The sequence below is a fragment of the Hyaena hyaena genome, unplaced genomic scaffold, assembly GCF_003009895.1.
Source record: "Hyaena hyaena isolate Hyena2069 unplaced genomic scaffold, ASM300989v1 scaffold_226, whole genome shotgun sequence".
Lineage (NCBI taxonomy): Eukaryota > Metazoa > Chordata > Mammalia > Carnivora > Hyaenidae > Hyaena > Hyaena hyaena.
Window position 1 is genome coordinate 2,287,571 of NW_024080858.1, and position 21,734 is coordinate 2,309,304.

Sequence of the window (21,734 nt, forward strand, 5' to 3'; positions counted from 1 at the left end):
AGTCTGTGACTCCCTCTCTCTCTGACCCTCCCCTGCTCACGCTGTCTCTCTCTCTCTCTCTCCTAGAAATAAATAAAACATTTTTTAAAAAATCAGGATATGAGATATCTTCTGCTTGTTTTTTCTTTCTCAAAATGTATTTGGCTATTTGTTGTCTTTGTGGTTTCATATGAATTTTAAAATAATTTTTTTCAATTTCTATAAAATTCCAATACAGAAATTTTTTTAAATGTTTGTTTGTTTGTTTGTTTTGAGAGAGGGGATAGACATAGAGAGAAAGAGAGAGAGAATCCCAAGCAGGCTCCATCCTTTTAGCACAAGAGTCAGACATTTAACCAACTAATCTACCCAGGTGTCCTGTCCAGTAGATATTTTTGATAGAGATAGCATTGAATTTTTAGATTCTGATGGGTAATGTGAACAATTTCACAATAGTAAGTCTTCCAATTCACAGATTTGGGATGTCTTTCCATTGGTTTGTATTGTCTTTAATTTCATTTGTATATGTTTTATAGTTTTCAGTGTTCAAGTTTTCACATGTTGACATTTATTCCTAGGTATTTTATTCCTTTTACACAACTATAAATGAGATTGTTTCCCTAATTTCTTTTCAGATCATGTATTGCCAGTGCATGGTAATGTAACTAATTTTCATGTTAATTTTGTGTTCTGCACCTTTAATGAATTTTTATATTATTTTTTATGGTTTTTTTTTCTTCCAAGGAATTTTTATGACTTTCCATGAGGATCCTGTTGGCTGCCAACAGAAGACAATTTCACTTCTTCATTTCCAATTTGGAAGCCTTCTATTTCTTTTTCTGGCCTAATTGCTCTGGCTGGGATGTCCACTACCATGTTGAACAGGGAGAGTGAGTATGGGGGTCCTTGTTTTTCTCCCTGTTTTGAAGGAAAAGCTTTCCTTTTTCCACAATTGAGTATAATGTTAAATGTGGGATTTTTCATATATAGCATTTATTATGCTGAGATAATTCCTTCCACTGTTAATTTTTTGAGAGTTTTTATCATGGAGGTGTGTTGAATTTTGTCAAACACTTATTCTGGATCTTTTTAAATCATTATTTTATCTGTAATTTTTATATATTAACAAACTCTGCATCCCAAGGATAAATACCTCCTGATCATAGTGTATAATTGTTTATAGTTGTCCCTTATGATCCTTTGCTATATCTCTTTTATTTCTGATTTTGTTTATTTGAGCCCTCTTTTTTTTTTTCTTGGTAAGTCTAGCTGGATGCTTATCAATTTTGTTTTATTTTTTTCAAAGAACCAGCTCTTAGTTCCAATGATCTATTCTATTGTATTTTAAGTCTCTATTTCATTTATTTCTGTTCTGATCTTCATTATTTTCTTTCTACCAGCTTTCAGTTTTGTTCTTTCGTTTTCTAGTACCTTCAAGTGTATAAAGTTACTTGAGATTTTTCTTTTTTCTTGAGGCATTTCTCACTATAATAATCTTTACTTCTAGTACAACTTTTTCTGCACCCCATAAAGGTTAATATGTATGTTTTCATTTTTATCTGTATCAAGGTCTTTTCTAATTTATTTTTTTATTTCTTTGTTGATCCATGCTATTCCAGAATATGTTTTAATTTTTCAACCTATTTGTGAATTTTCTGCTTTTCCTTCTGCTTTTGATGTCTGGTTTTATTCCATTGTGATTATAAAAGATACCTTGGTAAATTTCAATCTTTTTACATTTGTTGAGATTTGTTTTGTGACCAAATATGTGATCTATTCTGGAGAAACATCCATGGCTACTTGAGAAGAATGTGTATGCTGCTGCTATTGGGTAGAACATTCTGTATAGGACTCTTAGATCAATTTGGTCTATAGTGCTATTTAAATCCTTTACTTCCTTGGGGTGCCTGGTGGCTCAGTAGGTTAAGTGTCTGACTTTGGCTCAGGTCATGACCTTTAGGTTTGTAGGTTTGTAGGTTCGTAGGTTCACAGGTTCGTAGGTTCGAGCTCCTCATCAGGCTCTGTGCTGACAGCTCAGCCTGGAGCCTGCTTCAGATTCTCCTTCCCTCTCTGCCCTTCCCCTGTTCATGCTCTGTCTCTCTCTGTCTCTAAGAAATAAACATAGTTTAAAATTTTTAATCCTTTACTTCCTTGTTGATATGTAATCTGGAGTTTCTATCATGTATTGAAAGAGGGGTATTGAAGTCTCCTACTATTATTGTAATGCTATCCCTTTCTCCTTTCAGTTCAGTGAATGTTTGTTTTATATAGTTAGATGCTCTGGTGTTGGGTGAATATATATGTGTGTGTGTATGTATATATATCTTTTATGGCAGTTTTGACTTAAACTCTATTCTGTCAAATGTAAGTGTAGTCATTCCTGATCTTCTGGTGCCCATTTACATGGAATATCTTTTTCCAATGTTTATTTTTAACTTGTGTTTTATTTTTAATCTAAACTGAGTTTTTCCTACGCAGTGTATATTGAATCTTATTTTTTAGATCCATTCAGTCACTTTATGTGACTTCCATCACTTTTGATGGAGTTTAGTCCATTTATATTTTAAGTTCTTATCAATAAGGACTAATTTAATATTGACATTTTGTTACTTTTCTGTTAATTTTTCTTTTTTTGTCTTTTCCTCTTTTGTCTCCCTTTGTGTTTCATTGATTCTGTGTGTGTGTTGATATTTATTGATTACTTTCTCTTCTTCTTTTGTGTAACTTCTATAGTGTGTGTGTGTGTAGGCGTATGTGTTTGTGTAGACAGGCGTACATATGCAGTTACCTTAGGGCTTATACAACATATCTTACAGTTAAGGTATTCTAAAAACAACTTAAGCTCAAATACATACTAAAACTCTACACTTTATCTTCTCTTCAACTCATATTTTTAAAAAATTTTTTAATGTTTTATTTATTTCTGAGAGAGAGAGAGAGAGACAGCATGAGCAGGGGAGGGTCAGAGAGAGAGAGGGAGACACAGAATCTGAAGCAGGCTCCAGGCTCTGAGCTGGCTGTCACCACAGAACCAGGCACGGGGCTCAAACCCACCAACCGTGAGATCATCACCTGAGCCGAAGTCGGATGTCCAACAGACTGAGCCACCCAGGCGCCCCTCTTCAACTCATATTTTATGTTATTGTTACAATTTGCATCTATTCTTATTGTGTATCTTTTGACAATTTTTGTAGTTATAGTTACTTTGAGTACTTTTGTCTCTTAACTTTTATACTAGAATTAAAAGTGGTTTACCCACCACAGAATAATAACATGTCCAACTATGTGTGTATATATATATACACGTATATAAATTTATATATGACTAACATATATATATATTCCATTTTTATGCTATCATGTTGCTATTTAGCATCCTTTTATTTAAACTAGAAAATCTCATTTTAGCATTTCTTGGAAGGCAGTTCTAATGGTGATAAACTCCCTTAGATTTTGTTTGGGCATATCTTTATGTCTCTTTTATTTTATTTTATTATTTTTTAAATTATTTTTGATGTTTATTTATGTTTGAGAGAGAAAGAAAGAGGGTTAGAGTGTGAGCAGGCAAGGGGTAGAGAAAGAAGGAGACACAAAATCAAAGCAGGCTCCAGGCTCTGAGCTGCCAGCAAGAGCCCAACACAGGGCTTGAACTCATGGACCACGAGATCATGACCTGAGCCAAAGTAGGATACTCCACCTACTGAGCCACCCAGGAGCCTCATGTCTCTTTTATTTTAAAAAACAATTTTGCCAAGTATAGCCTTCTTGTTGACAGGTGTTTGTTTATTTGTTTTTCCTTTAAACTTTTTGACTACATCATTTCACTGTCTCTAGACCTGAAAATTTTCTGTTCAAAATTTCACTCATGGTCTTATGGTGATTCTTTTGTGTGTCATATATTGCTCTCTCTTGCCACTTTCAAATTTTTGTCTTTGACCTTTTATAATTTGATTATAATAAGACTTGGTGTAGATTTCTTTGGGTTCCTCTTATTTGAGATATTTTGGTTTTTGTGCATCTGGATGCTCAATTCATTCTTTAGTTTTGGGAAATTTTAAGTCACTATTTCTTTGAATTAGTTTTCTGGTCTTTTCTCATCCTGGAATTTCTATCACATGTATCTTGGTCTTCTTGTTGGCTCTAAGTCCTTTTCTTTCTTCATTCTTTCCAGTCTTTTTTTCTCTCTTTTGACTGAATAATTAACCATGACCTTTCTTGGAGTCCACTGATCTTTTCTTCTGTTTGATCTAGTCTGATGCCCTTTGTGGATTACCTGGTATAATTGGGCCATGCTCAGATTTGGAGACAAGAAGAGCAGAAGCCAGCAGACTTCTGTCTCTTTATGTCATTTGGTGGAAGGGTGGGAAAGATGACTTTATGATGGATCCTTCTATTATATGTCATGTTGTTGAGATGAAAGTGGGTCAGAATGTTGAGATTTTATTGCTGCCTCTGAAGACAGATTGATTAACTAGTTATCTAGATATTGATGAGGGTTAGACTTTCCTTCTATGATATTGTCATAGTAAGTGGATTAAACATTCCACCAGTGCACTGATTGTGGACTGTGTTTTGTATTGGCCTATAAGTCTTTGAAGTTTCCACTCTGAATCATACATGTGTCGTGGCTCAAGAGCAAGTGCTGGAAAACCTTACTGCGTTTGTTGTTGTTGTTGTGTTTTTCCATTCTCTATCATTTGTCCAGAAAGTGCAAATTATTCTTGAGTTTTTGGTCTATGCCTGCTGGTTGTTCTGCACCAAAGGTCTCTCCAGTATCCAATTTGGAATATATACATGAGACATTAAAAGAAATCTCAGTGAACTCACCTGGTGTCATCCCTCAAGTCTAGAGGTCTTTAGCCAGTCTGCATTTTGATTTTTAGTTTTCACATGTTTTCAGGGCATTTAGTTATACTGAGAGGGAACTAGCAAGGAACCTGAGTTTATATGACCTTGTTCCAGAAACTAAATTGGCCAAGTTTTTTGAATAAGGTTCCAGATTAAAAATGTAATAAAGTATAAATACTATTGATTAAATATTCCAAGGAACAATAAAAGCCAAGTCAACCATTTTTTTTTATTAAATGAAGAATTAAGATGAACCTTATAGGAGATACTAACATTTGTGAAAGACACAAATAATACTCTTGAGTATTTCTAGTCTGACAAGCCTAGTAAGAGAATAACGTAAAGAATAAAAAAGAAAATAAACCTTTTTGCTTCAGGAAAGTATGTGGTAAGCACCATGAAAAAGATTTAAAAATTATATGAGTGCTTTTTACAAAAAAAAGTCTCTTAAGTAATGAGTTGAGTTGGAAAAAAAAGAGATATTATTATTTACGGTAATTTAACATGGGTAAACCCGGACAATCTCAGCAACATATGATCACCTTACCTTAAGACTAACCTTTTGTTTTAACAGTTTGTTTTGGAAATGGTCATGCATATGCATACTTATAGAATAGTACAATAAAACCTTATTTTTCCATCATCTAGGTTTAATAACTACAAATTTATGGCCAGTTTTCATTCTCCTATATACCCTGAGACCCTCTTTGCTCTGTTAATACTTAAGAGCAAATTCTAGGAAGTTTCCTGAGTCATTCCCTGAGCAAAACACTAAATTACTTTTATTGCATGTCTTTCTCTTTTTTCTCCACCAGGCATAACCACTTGCATTCATATGTTGCTTTTTGTCTTACTTATAGGGCTGATACTCTAATGGTTCAACTCTGCCAGAACACAGATCCTTACTGATTAGCCCTGCATATTGGCCAGCTCAGGATAAGAAGCCAGAGTATCTGGACAAACATTTCCATAATGGTGGCTTTATAATGATTGTGATTAAAGGTCTGGTGTACATGAGGATCATATTTCTGCTACATTGGCTTGGGCTGTTTCTGTCCTTTTGTGGACACACCCAAGCTGAGCATCCCCAATATCATAGTCCTCCAGAAGTGGTGATTCCTTTGAGGATACCTGGTGCTGGCAGAGGCATGAAGCCTTCAGGTTGGCTCTCTTACAGCCTGCATTTTGGGGGCAAGAGACACATTGTCCACATAAAAGTCAAGAAGTATTTGCTATCCAGACACCTTCCAGTGTTCACCTATTCAGACCAGGGTGCTCTCCTTGAGGACCAACCTTTTGTGCAAAATGACTGCTACTATCATGGTTACGTGGAGGGGGACCCAGAGTCCCTGGTTGCCCTCAGTTACTGTTTTGATGGTTTTCGAGGACTGTTACAGATAAATGACATTGCTTATGAAATTAAGCCTGTGACTTTTTCTACTAAATTTGAACATCTGGTATATAAACTGGAGAGTGAGGAGACCCAATTCCCAACCATGAACTCTGATTTTGTGCAAGAGAAAATTGTACCCCAATGGGAGTCTCAAGAGATTAATAATTCTACTCAGAAACAAAGTTCTTACTCAGGCTGGTGGCTCCATATGTTTGTTATAGAAATAGCCGTGGTGGTGGACCATAGTCTATATCTTCATATAAAAAAGAACATTTCAAAGTTTAATGAGGACCTATATGCTATGGTAAATATAGTAGATTCCATTTATGACGTCATGGGTCTTAAACTGTTATTGTTTGGTTTGGAGTTCTGGACTGAGAGAAACTACATTGAAGTAAATGATATAAGGAGATCTCTGAGATATTTTTGCCTTTGGAAAAAGGAAAACCTTGAGTTCCGCCTACCACATGACACTGTACATCTTTTTATAAATCAGACAGTACGAGGAATGAGTGGTTTAGGCTATGTTCAAGGATTGTGTAAATCACACCTTAATTGTGCAATTGTTACTAGTGTAGAAAGAACCTTGGGCATTGTTGCAATTGCAATGGCTCATCATATTGGCCATAATTTGGGTATGATTCATGATACTGAGTTTTGCACATGTGCACTGCCTAAATGTATAATGCATCCTTCAAACCCACCAATAATTAAATTTAGCAATTGTAGTTATTCTTATTTTTGGAAATATTCTATACAGGAGGCAAAATGTTTGTTCTACACTATACACACAAAGGACCTGTTTGCACAGGCACGTTGTGGGAATGGTGTTGTTGAAGATGAAGAGGAGTGTGACTGTGGACCTTTACAGAATTGTTCAAGAGATGCCTGCTGTCTGTCAAACTGCACTTTGAGTTTTGGCTCCACATGCGGTTTTGGGCTTTGTTGCAAGGACTGCCAATTATTACCATCGGGAACAGTGTGTAGAAAGCAGGTCAATGAATGTGATCTTCCGGAGTGGTGCGATGGTATATCCCACATGTGCCCAGATGACGTCTATGTGGAGGATGGAATTCCCTGTAATGAAAGTGCCTATTGCTATGCAAAGAAATGTAATAACCGCAATGAGCAGTGTAAGCAGATTTTTGGCCAAGAGGCAATGAGTGCAGATCAGAGTTGCTACAAACACATAAACACTCTCGGTGACCGTTTTGGGAACTGTGGTCTCAAAAATGCTTCATATATAAAATGCAATATCTCAGACAGCCTGTGTGGCAGAGTTCAGTGTAAGAATGTGAAAGAAATTCCCACTCTGAATGAACATTCTACTGTGCATCAGGTTCACTTCAATGACGGCGTCTGCTGGGGTATTGACTACCACCCTGGGATACCCATACTTGATATTGGTGAAGTGATAGATGGCACAGAGTGTGGCCCAGAACATCTCTGCATTGACAGGAGGTGTGTCCATATATCTCGCTTGGATAGTAGTTGTTCACCTCTGTTCTGTAACATGAGGGGTATTTGCAACAATAAACATCACTGCCACTGCAACCGTTTGTGGGACCCACCCAACTGCCTAAAACGGGGCAATGGAGGTAGTGTTGATAGTGGACCACCCCCGAAGAAAGAAAGGATAAAGAAGTATTACGTGTTGGTAGTCTCACTTCTTTGGTTGCTTCTCTTGTTAGGTTGTCTTATTTGTCTTTGCATGCAGAAAAAAACAAAGGAAAAGGAAGCTGAAGTTGCAAAACAAGCGCAAAATGTTCCTTTAAAGGAAGCACCAATGGTTCCTTCAAAACAAATGCAAGAAGTTCCTTCACAACAGCAAAAGGTTGTGACTCAACCTGCAAAACCAGCACAAACAGTTTCCCCAAAAGCAGTGCAAAAGCTTCCTTCAAAACCAGAGAGTAAGGCTCCTTTGAGACAGGAGAGTAAGGTTCTTTCAAAAGCAGAGAGTAAGGCTCCTTCAAGACAGGAGAGTAAAGTTCTTTCAAAAGCAGAGAGTAAGGCTCCTTTGAGACAGGAGAGTAAAGTTCTTTCAAAGCCAGAGAGTAAGGCTCCTTTGAGACAGGAGAGTAACGTTCTTTCAAAAGCAGAGAGTAAGGTTTCTTTAAGACAAGGGAGTAAGGCTCCTTCAAGAAAAGAGAGTAAGGTTCCAACTCAGTCTGCAAAACAACCAAAAGCTCAACCCTCAAAGTCACAGCAGAAACTTCAGACCCAGCCTGCAACACCACTGCAAAGACTTCAGAGTCAATCTAGCATGCAGCCTCAACAGGACAAAGGTGGGAAACAAAGGCCGTCAGTAGTAAAAAATGTACCCAAATAAGTATGGAATAAAAAAGGTCATTCCTGGAATGTTTCTACTTACTCTTCATTATTTTAAACAATTAGAAGATCCATTTTGCCTAAAATCTGTTTTTTTACATTTTCTGGGGAAAGGTATGACACATGGGTTGTGTGCCAGTTTCTCAGTCTCAAATCCCCTTCCCATTTTGTACATTTCATCGCAGGGACCACATCTCTGCTGTCCCAAGCCCTCTTCTTATAGGGACCTGCAATAAGGAGAATGAATGAGAGTTTGGAAATCTGGGAGATCAATTTGCTTCCTGTATGTCAATATCACCTCAGTAACACGTTTTACACTGGCAGTTACTTATTTATGTATATTTTTACTTACTTATTTATGTATATTTTTTAAATTTACTTATTTATGTATATTTTTTAAAGTTACTTACTTATTTATGTATATTTTTAAAATTTACTTCAGACCAACTTCATTGTCAGTCCGAGAGATACCAGCATCACTATGTTATCCTCAGAGTTCTGAGTCTTGGACCATTGAGCTTTCGGCCAATAACCCAAATCTTCTGCACCAGCTTAGCCTTACCTATTGTCAGAGTTCTGAGTATCAGACCCACGCAGTCAGCTCTATGGTCTTCTAGATTTCATTAACCCTCAAGTGCTCCTCTTTGCTCCTTAGAATGAAATCACCTTTTTACAGTTATTATTTCATGCCTACTAACCAGTTAGTAGCACAATGTCTCCCTTAACTTTTCTTCTTCAATATCTGTTTACCCAATTCTTGCACTTAACTCCATCCCTCTAAAATTACTAATGTGGTTTTACTTTTTCTTTCTTTAAAAGATTTTTTAAAATTTTTTAATGTTTATTATTTACTTATTTATTTTTAAATATTTTATTTTATTTCTGAAAGAGAGAGAGACAGCGTGAGCAGGGGAGGGTCAGAGAGAGAGGGAGCTACAGAATCTGAAGCAGGCTCCAGGCTCTGAGCTAGCTGTCAGCACAGAGCCCAACACAGGGTTCAAACCCATAAACCATGAGATCATGACCTGAACCGAAGTTGGATGCCCAGCTGATTGAGCTACCCAGAAGCCCCTGAAATTACTCATGTGGTTTTACTTTTTCTGACTGAATCCTGACTGTTATAGTACTAATCTAGGTGTAATGAGGAAAGTGAAAGTCAAGAGATGTCAGAAGTTTTTGTTTGAGATTTTCTTTACCACTAACCTTTACCATCTTAAATAAATTACTTAAATTTACGTCAATTTTCCAACCAAAAAAATAAAGGACAGGATGATAATAAGAATTGTCTCTCAATTGTTGGTGTTTCTTTGGTTATAAAATGAAATAAAGAAAATGCTCTCAATTCCAGGGAGGTCTTGGTAGGTAAGTTCCTTGCCCCCCCCCAAACGAAACCAATGATAAAAACAATTGTACAATATGAACACAATTTTTAATTATATTTTTAAAGTATCAGAGAACTATGAAAGAAATGAAGATAAAAGGCTTAAAAATTACAAAGACAGGAAAACAATTAGAAATATCAGTATTTTCCCTCCCCTGGAACAAAAGTGATTGTTCCTTGTGATGTGATACTCCTGAGTAGAAACTAAGGATCCACCAGTCCTCAGGTTTTGTCAGCATTCAAGAGTCTCTCATGGTTTGCCTCTCTCCCTGATGGATGTGGGAGGGAGGGGGGGATGGGCATGGAGGAGGGCACTTTGGGGATGAGCACTGAGTCTTATGTGGAAACTAATTTGACAATAAACTATTTGTAAAAAAAAAAAAAAAAGAAGAAGAAAAAAGAAACTAAGGATCCACTTGGCCATCCCACTCAGAATGCCTATATTGGAGAATGAGGAACCTGAAGCTTCTTAGTGTATAAGAGAGACCAGACTGATAGATTAGACAGTCTGGTCTAATCAGATTCAAAGTCAGTTTTCCCTACAACACATTTGCTGAAATTAGGTCCTCTGTGGGAGGCTGGGGAGACAGGTTGAATCCTTTAAAGGAAGAAATCTCTATAATCTGTTGTACTCAGGAATTAAAGACCCAGTGGAAGAGGGGGGTTTCCTTAGAACATAGCCTACCTTCCCTTTGCAATGTTAGCCTGATTTTGAGGAAGATTGGAATATAGGGTAGAGAACTGAGTTTTGAAGATTTGAATATCAGAACATAATCCCCAATTGCTTTAGAGCTGAAAAAATAGAGGCATATGGGCTCCCAGTAGAAAGTACAGCAAGATATATGTGTCTTACTAAAACTATTTGCTGACTAAACCCAATTGCCAATTGAATTGGAACTATCAGGCAGCCTATCTTCCAAATGTAAGAAAGATGAAAACTTCTCAAGACAAAAGTAAGTCTACCCTGAACCCCTAGGCTTCTTTATACATAACATGGAACAGATAATAAAAAATTATCACACATATCAAGAAGAAGAAGTTATGGCCAATGACAAAGACAAAACACCAACAATGACAGCAAAAGAGAAGCTAGAAGACATCTAAAAGATGAGTCAGAGAGTGGAAAAGATAATAATGAACAAAAATCCACCATGATTACTATTTTAGAGAAACTAGAAGGAAAAAAACTATGTGAAAGAAGATAGATAAATTTCACCAGGAAATTAGAATCCTCTTCAAGGTTATCAAAAAGATATTCTAGAGCTGAAAAAATAAAATATCTAAATACATGAAATTAGAAAACACGTTGAAGTATAGACTGAATTGTTCAATTAACTGCATTAGTTAACTAGCAGAGCAGTCAGTGAAAAAATATCAATTACATACATAACAAAAAATACTAAATATTAGGATACAGATTAGTGATATGTGAAACAGATCAGTAAACCTAAAATCAGTAAAATAGAGTCCCAGTTGAGAAGGAGAAAGATAACTGAATAGAAATAATAAAAAAAGATTGTCAAAGAATTTCCCAGAAGCATGGAAACACAGTATTTCACTACTTCAGAAAACGGAATGAATTTCAAGCAGTACAAACACACAAGCACACACCTAAGAATATCATAGTAAAACCTGAAAACCAGACACTGAGAAATCTTAAGAGCATTAAGATTTATGAAATATATAATATTTCTTAAAAGGAATGACAGTAAAATAGATGGTTGATCTGAACAAAATGTTTGAATGCAGAAGATAATGGAATAAGATATTTACTCAGTACATATAATTGCCAGATTAGAATTACTTGTTCGTAAAAACAACCTTCAATAATGAAAGAGAACAAAACTTTCCTTCGGCAAGCAAATCATTGCCAGCAGTTACCACTCAAAGAAACACTAAAGTTTCTTTTTTAGTAGGTAGAAACATGATACCAGAGAGAAGCATGAATGTGCAGGCCAGTCTAAAATACACAAGAAACACTATATATGTGGATATAATAATTTAAAATAATGTACAAAACAATGCTAATAGTATCTTCTGGATTATAAATATGTGCAGAACAGAACACATACATATTTATCATAAAAGCTGAGAGGCATGCAAATAGTTTACAGATCTAGGCATCTAGCAGAACAGGGAAGAGGTGAATTAATATGCATTGTGACATGACATTAAGGACACATGCTGCAATCTTTAAGGTAACCATTAAGGGGCGCCTGAGTCGCTCAGTTGGTTAAACATCAGATTTCTGCTCAGATCATGATTCACGGTTTCTGAGTTCGAGTCCCATGTCAGGATCTGTGCTGACAGCTCAGAGCCTGGAGACTGTGTCGGATTCTTTGTCTCCCTCTCTCTATGCCCCTCCCCTGCTTGTGCTCTGTCTCTTTCTCTCTCTCAAAAACAAACAACCAAAGGTAACCATTAAAATGATTATGTAAATATAAGAAATTAAAGAAAAAAGGCAAAATAAATGGTATTGACTGCTAAAAATATAGAAAAGTGAACAAACATAATGCAGATATGTGAAAATAGAAAAAAAAACTATGAAAGCGATGCGGCCTATGTAAAATGAATTACATTAAGTAATTAAAAGACTGACATGTTTCCAAGTATAAAAATTTAGTATTATAAAACCTAGTAGTATGCTGTTTACTAAAAACATAATTTAAAAATAGAGGGTGTGAAAACTTGAAAAATAATTTTTTATGCAAGATTAACCAAATTAATTTAGTGTTAATTCTTTGATAATGAAGACTTTGAGGAAGAAAACATTAGTAGAAATAAGGAGGAATATTTTGTAATGATAAAAGGCAAATCATTAAGAGATAGGATATCCTTAATATGTGAGCATCTACTTTTATAACTTCAAATATATAAGGGAGGACACTGGGATGGCTCAGTTGATTAAGTGTCTGACTCTTGGTTTCGGCTCACAATTGTGAGATGGAGCCCCATCTTCAGCCCCATGTCAGGCTATGCTAGGCATGGAGCCTGCTTGAGATTCTCTCTCCCCTTCTCTCTCTGCCCCTCCACCTACTTGCACCAGTGCTCTCTACTCTCTGTCTCTCAAAATAAACTTTAAAAAAAAAACAAAAATCAAATGTATAAGGAAAATTATGGAGATAGAGAAATCCACAATCACCAAGAGGTAGAATTTTAACACAATTCTCTTAATAGTGATAGAAAAAGTGGACAGTACATCTGTAGGGTAAGATTTGGGGTATATAATTAACAAACTGGATCTACTATATAAGTAAAGAAAAGAAATACTAAACTCAAAAGTGGCTAAATGAACTTTGATTCTTCTGTACCTGGACTACTACCAAAGGCCACCTTATACTGGGCCAGAAAGAAAACCCCAACAAATTTCATACGGTTTTAATCAAGAAGAGTACTTTCCTAAACCTTATGTATTTCATCTACAATTCAATCACATTAAGGATAACAGGATAAAGTCCAATTACCTGGTACAATTCTGACACTGGTCTCACATCTGATTGCCAACTAAGATTTTGCACCCAATTTCAATGTAAAGCAGTGGTACCCCCACACCACCAAACAATTCACTTATGCCATCTGGGTAATCTAGAGTTCAACTCAATCCTAGCACTCTACCGGGAGATAGCTCCAGAGCATACAGGTTAATGGCCCAGGCCTATAAGACTGCTTTTTTCCCCTAATTTGTCATCTGTACTTCTGACAGACCAGCTGTAATTTGGAGGTTCTAATGACTTCCTCCTTGGGCTTGATTAATTTGCTGGAGTTGCTTACAGAAGTCAGAGGAACATTTTACTGACTAGAGTATGGTTTTATTATAAAAGGATATAATGCAGGAAGGGATAGATGGAAGGGATACATAGGGCAAGGTAAGTAGGAAGGAAAAGGGGCTTTAATTTCCTCCTTAGTCATGTCACTCTCCAGGTCTCACCATGCATTCACCAATCCAGAAGCTCTCCAAACCCTGTCCTTTTGGAGTTTTATGGAGGCTTCCTTACTTAGGCACGATTAATTAAATCATTGCCCATTGGTAACTGAACTCAATCTCCAGCTCCCCTTTCCTCATAGAAGTGAGACTGAGAGTTCTAACTTTTTAATTACAATGTTGCCTCCACCTGGCAGACAGCCACCATCCCTAAGATTTCCAAAAGTAGCCTCATTAATACTACCAAAGACAACTGTATTGTGCTCTTCACTTGGGAAATTTAAGGGTTTAGAAGCTCTGCCAAAAATAAGGACGATGACCAAATATTTTTCTTATTATAAATCACAATACAATATCAAACATATCTTTTTAATAATCTATATGTCAATTAGGAATCAAAATAAAAATTAGGAATTTTTTTAATCTAAAATACAAATAACTACAATATATTAAGTTACAGAGTATTCAACTAAAGCAGTCTGTTAGGGAAAATGTCATCTTATATACCTATGTTTAAAAAAATGAAGATGCATAGATTTAACTTTCCATGTCAAAAAACTAGGAAAATAACCATACTTTAGATCTATGGCAATTAGAAGTCATAGCAAAACTATGACTATGAGAGTCAATGAAATTAAAACAAATGCACAGTGGAGAAAATTAGAAAAGATAAAATTTGATTAAAAGAATTAAAATATTATAAAACCTTCATTCTACTGAGGAAAAAAGTAAAAGAAAGAAAATACAGGTTACTATGAGCAGAAATGAAAAGGAGATATCACAAAGGACATCTATAATGAAAAAAATAGGAAGTCTTTTTACCAATAAACTTGACAATTTAGATAATTAAACAAATTAATTGAACAATCTAACTTACCAGGCCAACATTAGAAATAAATAGTAAAGAAACTGAATTAATGTTCAAAGAATCAGCCAGTCCCAGATAACTTTAGTGAAATGTCCCAAAAAAAATATTTTGTAAGAACTTTGGGGAAAGAAAGGAATGCTCAAACTCTCTTTATGAGTTATGGGTTATTTTAATTCTCAAACCTGGCAAGGGCAAAATTTGCAAAGCAATTTATTTTATGAGCAGAGATCTAATATTCTTTAAATGTTTCTATGGCAAATAACTTTCAGTATTTTTTGGTAAACAATAATGTATCATCATGATGAAGTTTTTAAGGTATTTCTGATTTAAAAAAAACCCCAATCTCTATGATTTATAGTAACAGAGTACCTGGAAAAATTATATCTCAATAGATGCAAAAAAATTATTTCATCAAGGTCATCACTTTGAATGTGACTGTTGGTAAGAATGTAAACTGAGCATAGACACCATGGAAAACAGTAGAAAGTTTCTTCAAAAAGTTGAAATAGAGCTATCATTTAGCAATACCACTTCCAGGTGCAGGCATGCCTTGTTTTATTGCACATTGTCTTATTACACTTGGTATATATTTCATGTTTTACAAATGAAGGTTTGTGACAAACCCTGAGTATAAGAATATTAGCACCATTTATCCAACAGCATATGCTCAATTCATGTTTCTGTGTCACATTTTTGGTAACTCTCACAATATTCCAAACTTTTTTATTATTATAATATTTGACTTGCTGAGATCTCCAGATAAAACATTAACAGATAAGGAGTTGCTTCTTATGGATGAATGAAGTGGCTTGTTAAGGTGGAATTTACTTCTGGTGAGGACAATGTGAAGATTATAAAAATAACAACAAAGGGCTTAGAATATCACATAAACATCGTTGATGAAGCAATAGCAAAGTTTGGGAAGACTGCGTACAATTTTGAAAGAAGTCCTATTGTGGATGAAATGCTTTCAAGCAGCATTGCATTCTATAGAGAAATTGTGAAAGGAAGAGTCTATTGATATTGCAAACTTCACTGCTGTCTTATTTTAAGAAATTGCCACACCACGCCAGGCTTCAGCAGCCACCACCCTGATCAGTCGACAGCCATGAGCACTGAGGTAAGATCCTCCACCAATAAAAAGGTTGCGAATCACTGAGACTTGTATGATGGTTAGCGCTTTTTAGCAACAGAGTATTTTTAAAATAAGGTATGTACATTGTGTTTTTTACACTTGATGTTACTGCACACTTTAAATAGATTATAGGAGGGGCGCCTGGGTGGCTTAGTCGGTTAAGCGTCCGACTTTCGCTTAGGTCATGATCTGGCGGTGCGTGGGTTCGAGCCCTGCGTTGGGCTCTGTGCTGACTGCCAGCTCAGAGCCTGGAGCCTGTTTCAGTCTGTGACTCCCTCTCTCTCTGGCTCTCCCCTGCTCACGCTGTCTCTCTCTCTCTCCTAGAAATAAATAAAACATTAAAAAAAAATTTAAATAGATTATAGGATACTAAAAATGTATTTTTAGTTTCATATGTACCAGAAACTAAAAAATTCATTTTGATCTATTGTGATATTTTCTCTATTGTGGCTTGGAACTGAACCCAGAATATCTCTGAGGCACAGAGATATTTATCCAAAGGAAAAAAAATCATTATGTCAAAGAGAAATCTGCATTTCCACATTCATTGCAGCATTACTTATAAAAAATTAAACATATACGCAACCTAACTGTCCATCAATGGATGGATGGATAAAGAAGAAGTGGTGTGTGTGTGTGTGTGTGTGTGTGTGTGTATCTCTAAATGTTATCTGATGACTCATATTTCCAAATCCACAAAGAGACCCAAAGGCATCAGAAAATAAAGGGAGAAGAAACTAATTATAGAAATTGGAGCCCAACTATCTTTTCAGGAAACCATACAAACCATTGCATGATTTGTTCAGTTTCCCCCAGATTAAGTTTTTCCTTCAGAATCAGATCGATTAAATATAGATAATTGTTCCTTACTGTAGCCATAAGCAAACATTTTTATCTCCTCAGTGTAAGACCCCTCTGATATACCCTTTAACTAATCAAAAGGAATTCTTGTGTTTATCATATAAACATGTGTTCTGTACATGGACAGGTGGTCTTTTTAAGTACTTATGTAATCCCCTCAGTCTCTCACATTTATTAAGAGCCAAATATAGTTGCGTTTTGGGAGTGATCCAAGACACTAGGTTTTATGTCTATGTATCAAGGTTTCACTCTGGCCCAAATTTTCTAGATTAAAATATGTGAACTGGTTAGTTAAAATATGTGAACCATGAGATCATGACCTGAGCCAAAGTCGGAGACTTAACTGACTGAGCCACCCAGGCGCCCTGGCTCAGTCAGTTAAGCCTCTAACTTTGGCTCAGGTCATGATCTCATGGTTCATGGGTTCAAGCCCCATGTCGGGCTCTGTGCTGACAGCTAGCTCAGAGCCTGGGGCCTGCCTCAGATTCTGTAGCTCCCTCTCTCTCTGACCCTTCCCTGCTCACACTGTCTCTCTCTCTCAGATATAAATAAAAAACATTAAAAAAGGGGCGCCTGGGTGGCTTAGTCGGTTAAGCGTCCGACTTTCGCTTAGGTCATGACCTCGCGGTTCGTGGGTTCGAGCCCCGCGTCGGGCTCTGTGCTGACTGCCAGCTCAGAGCCTGGAGCCTGTTTCAGTCTGTGACTCCCTCTGTCTCTGACCCTCCCCTGCTCACGCTCTCTCTCTCTCTCTCTCTCCTAGAAATAAAAAAAAAAAAAAAATAAAAAAAATTTTAAATATGATATGTGATTTCTGTGATTGTCCTCCTCCAAAAATGAAACAACTTAAACTGTAGAGACTCAAAAGACACATATAAAATCAATGGCTAAAATAATCTTAAATATATGAACAGTTCTCAACTAGTTAATGGTTACCAAGACAAAATATAACATATACCTCTTATACCTGGCTAAAGGCTTGCAAACAAGATAAAATAATAAATTGTGAAAAGACATCCATGCAATTAAATAAAGTTAGCCAAATTAACCCTTCATCCTATCCATCTGATTAAGACTAGAGTGTATAGAATATTGGATAAACCCAGATTTTTCACACAATGCATAGTGATATTCTTATGCATATATCCCTCCTACCCATCTAATATCTAGGTAAATTCAATGTTCCTATAAAGGCATTAAATTAAGAAAAAGAGATTAAAACCCTCTGGGACAAATTTTGTCCCTTTGTGAACTGGTTGTGACCAAACCTATGGAAAAATGAGAAACTCCCACTTACGGAAGAGGTATAGGTCTTTACTTATTTAGATGGAAGAATAAAGAAAGACACTCTCAGGACATACTGGCAGACAATACCAGAGAAAACCTCCTCTCTGTTTCAAAGCTAAACCCTCAAACATAATAAATAGCTAAACTTGTTTCTGTGATTTATCCCAACCAAACTGCTAAATGTAGACTTCCCAGATTAGCATTTTTAACTGCTAGCGAGTCCATTTGCCTATTAAATTTATTCCTACACTATTTTTTTGGTTGCCTCCCTTCTGAATTTTATTTTTGGTTTTTCTTGCTGACAACAATTCTCCCTTAGAGATGAGGCATATTTGTGTGCAGATACCTAATGTCTCTGAGATATTGTTTGAGATTCAAAAGAAGGGTTAGAGAAGATTATTGATGTCTGCTTTCTTTAGAGAAAGTTTAATAGTGGGGGCAAACTTTTTTTCTAGACCTTCAAGTGTTTTATTATATAATTTAATGTTAAGGAAACAATCTGGGAATAGGAAAACAGTATGAGTGAAAGTACTGAAACTGAAGTGCTTAAATAAGCATGTAAAATGAGGGTAAGTAAGTTAGTTGGATTTATTCATAATGAGAAGAAATTAGAAGTAAAGCTATGATGGGGGTGGTGAAGTCATAATCGGGAGGGACTTTAGCCAGTTGCCATGGTGTGTGAAACTGAAAAAATCTTGTTGCTAAGCAGCTAAATCTTGATCTTAATCAAATGAGAGGCACAGGGGAAGATATTTATATTTCCCTTTGCCATGTGAGGTCTCCAATAAAAATTTTTGTCCATAAGATTGGTGAGACAAACTGTAAGTATAAGGACTATAGTTGGAAGGGATCATGAAAACCTCACTGATTTTTCTCCTGGTAAGTCATGCAAGAAGTTTAGCTGAGAAGGAGAGAAGCATCCAGTGTTTGTGCATGCATGAATATATTTGTGCATATATGAATATATGAACACAAGCACACATACACACATACAACAGGATTCTTTCTTGCCAAGTGTTCACATCTTGTTTAGGATTCATGCCATTTAATATATCTTAGTCAGTTGTATTTTAGTTTGTTGAGGTGCACAAAAATGTGTTTTGGTAGGAGTTAGTTTAGAAAATATTGATTTAGGCTATGAATGAGAATAAGAGGCAAGTGGTCATTAGGGTACAGATAATGATGAATTTGAGGAAACAATAAGAAGGAAAAAGCATTTATACAAGATGCATAGAAAGCCTGGCAGCGTAATTTGAAGGCACTATACTGTGTGTCATTATTACACTTACTAATGGAAATGTTATACTGCTTCAGAAGGTTTGCTTTCTGGTGTCATCAAATGCAATTAATAAAGACAAAGATTCCGGCTCAAGGTTTCTTTGACATCTATTCTCTTCTTATCACCTGATCCCAAATTGAGGTCTAAGGAACAAATTCTGATGAAGATTTATATAGGTTAAGTTTATTCTCAACAGTGCAATTTTATTCATTAGCAATTCCTTTCCATCACAATGATATTCAGGACAATTTGCTAAACATCATTGCTGTATTCCATAGCAAATATGGAACAAGTGTATATCATAGAAACATAAAAACCAAATTAGGACTTTACACACAATTTAGAGATGCTTATCCTCAGAGGTTTCATTTTGTGATCTTGAGTTATTTTTATGAGTTCTTGGTATTTTATATGGTGCCTACCCATTAGTACCTGTAAAGTACTTAGGTAAACCAGGTACTCTTGCACCTTATTGAAGAAGATGTTTACCTGAAGCACATCCTTTTTTCCTATCTACAATAGGGTAGTAAAGTTTAATATAAATATTGAATCCTGTATTAAAAGCAAGGGCAATGAGGAATTCTTGGTTTAAACATTTAAACAACCATGATCCAAAGCAACACTAATAACTTGTGAAAAAAACGTAAAGTTTCAGTGTAGTGCTGTGTGCATTAATGAAGAAATTTAGAAATTCAGGAAGTTAAAAAGCTTGTGTGGAGAACAAAAGGCAAAGTATTCATGCATAAGAGTTTTTTAAAATAAATATTCACAATTTCAACCTTTTGACTGAGGGTGCCAAGGTATCTCATTCTAATTCTGATTGCATTGCTTTCTTTTAAGCATCTTCCTAAACATAGTATGACATTTCCCCAGTAGTGATGACATTTTGTTGTAGGAGTGAAGGAATCAGTTCATTTTAGGTTGAGGAGTTGGGCAAATGATGGTTGAATTTAATGGACTCCACAAAAGGCTATGAAAATGGAAGGGAAAATAATGTGTTCCTGAAATAAAGTGCAATAAAGTGGAAAGAAAAGTTATTTAAGTCCTCTATGAATTTGATGAGTAATTTTAGATTAAGAATAAAAATTGTGGTAAGCTATTTAAGATGGAAGAGCTAGGATAGTTGAGAGTGATAATATAATACAGGTCATGGCCATGGGCTGATGGCGAGAGATCGATGAAAGTGAGTTCTGAAGGTAAAATAAGCTAAATGTTATATAGGTCGTCCACTTGCTAGCTAAACATAAAACATGGATAAGATGGTGGAGAAGAAATTTATAAAACAAAGATCAAATTCTTCGAGCTGTAAGAGGTTTGTTTTTTTTTTAAAAGAGTGGGGGAAATAGTGATTTAACGAGATGACTAGCAAGTTTAGTGGTTTGGAAGTGGCTTTGGTAATCAAAGAAAATTATGACCATCTGTCTAGTCTGTATGGCATATGGGGATTCTGACAATGAGAATGTTTCCCTCTGCAGGGCTTCACATAGTTGAGATACAAGTTTTCGTAGAATTAAGTAGGAATAAAGAACTCTCCATGAAGAATAAAGAAGTAATTGTTGCATTTCATAAAAGGAAGTGACAGGAAAATGATTCCAGAGAGAAGTCAAGGGACACTGAATCAAGGTAGAAAAAGGAAGCAGACATGAATAAAGCATTCGGAAGATGGTAGGTGATGAATCAAGCATCTTTCATTTTTATATTACCATTTATGAGAAGTGGTATTTGATCGGAGTGTTTTAGATCTCTCATAACAGGCTTCTCTGTCTCTTTTTTTAACTGGGCCAGGCATTCTTACTGTCATTACCTTAAATAATCACATATATTTATAACCTGATAGAGACTGTGTATCCTTTCACTGCAAAAATAAAACAGGCACTTTATAGGTAAGATATTGAAGGCTATTTTACAAGCCCTTCAACACTATTCATATCATTATTCTGCCCAAATTTGTATGCTAGGCCTGTACCATTCATTTATTTTTCCCAAGGGTGTAGTAGTCTCTGTACCATTATGTGGCTTTTATTACTTCTTTAACAAAGAAAGAAGGTAATGAGAGAGTATTCCAGCTAAAGTGCCAGGGGCAGATTTCTCATTTTCACAAATATGAGATAAATACATTTGAAAGTCGATCTCCGGAGCTGGTTACCTTGCAGTTTGAAAATGCTAGAGAGTTTATTGCTTTTGTCCCACAAAAGCAACCACACCTTCCGCCAACTTTTCCTCTCTCCTTTTTGGATTCGTTAATTTCCTCTTCAGTTTTAAAGCCACCTCCTTTTGTCTAATTGATCCCTCACTCTCCAACTTTTCTTTTTTTACAAATTTTTTAATGTTTGTTTATTTTTGAGAGAGTCAGACAGAATGTAAGTAGCGGAGGGGCAGAGAGAGAGGGGGACACAGAATCCGAAGCAGGCTTCAAGCTCTGAGCTGTCAGCACAGAGCCCAATTCAGGGCTCAAA

General features: G+C 35.9%; 1 protein-coding gene across 1 annotated transcript; it reads left to right on the plus strand.

The window, feature by feature from the left end:
- The first annotated feature begins 5,693 nt into the window (after positions 1-5,693).
- ADAM29 (ADAM metallopeptidase domain 29) lies at positions 5,694-8,578 on the plus strand. Its single transcript, XM_039243222.1, has one exon. The coding sequence runs from the start codon at positions 5,814-5,816 to the stop codon at positions 8,547-8,549; it is 2,736 nt and encodes a 911-aa protein (XP_039099153.1). The 5' UTR covers positions 5,694-5,813; the 3' UTR covers positions 8,550-8,578.
- Positions 8,579-21,734: the final 13,156 nt, after the last annotated feature.

Coding starts and splice junctions, on each gene's coding strand:
- ADAM29 (XM_039243222.1), top strand. CDS start 5,814: ATGATTGTGATTAAAGGTCTGGTGTACATGAGGATCATATTTCTGCTA.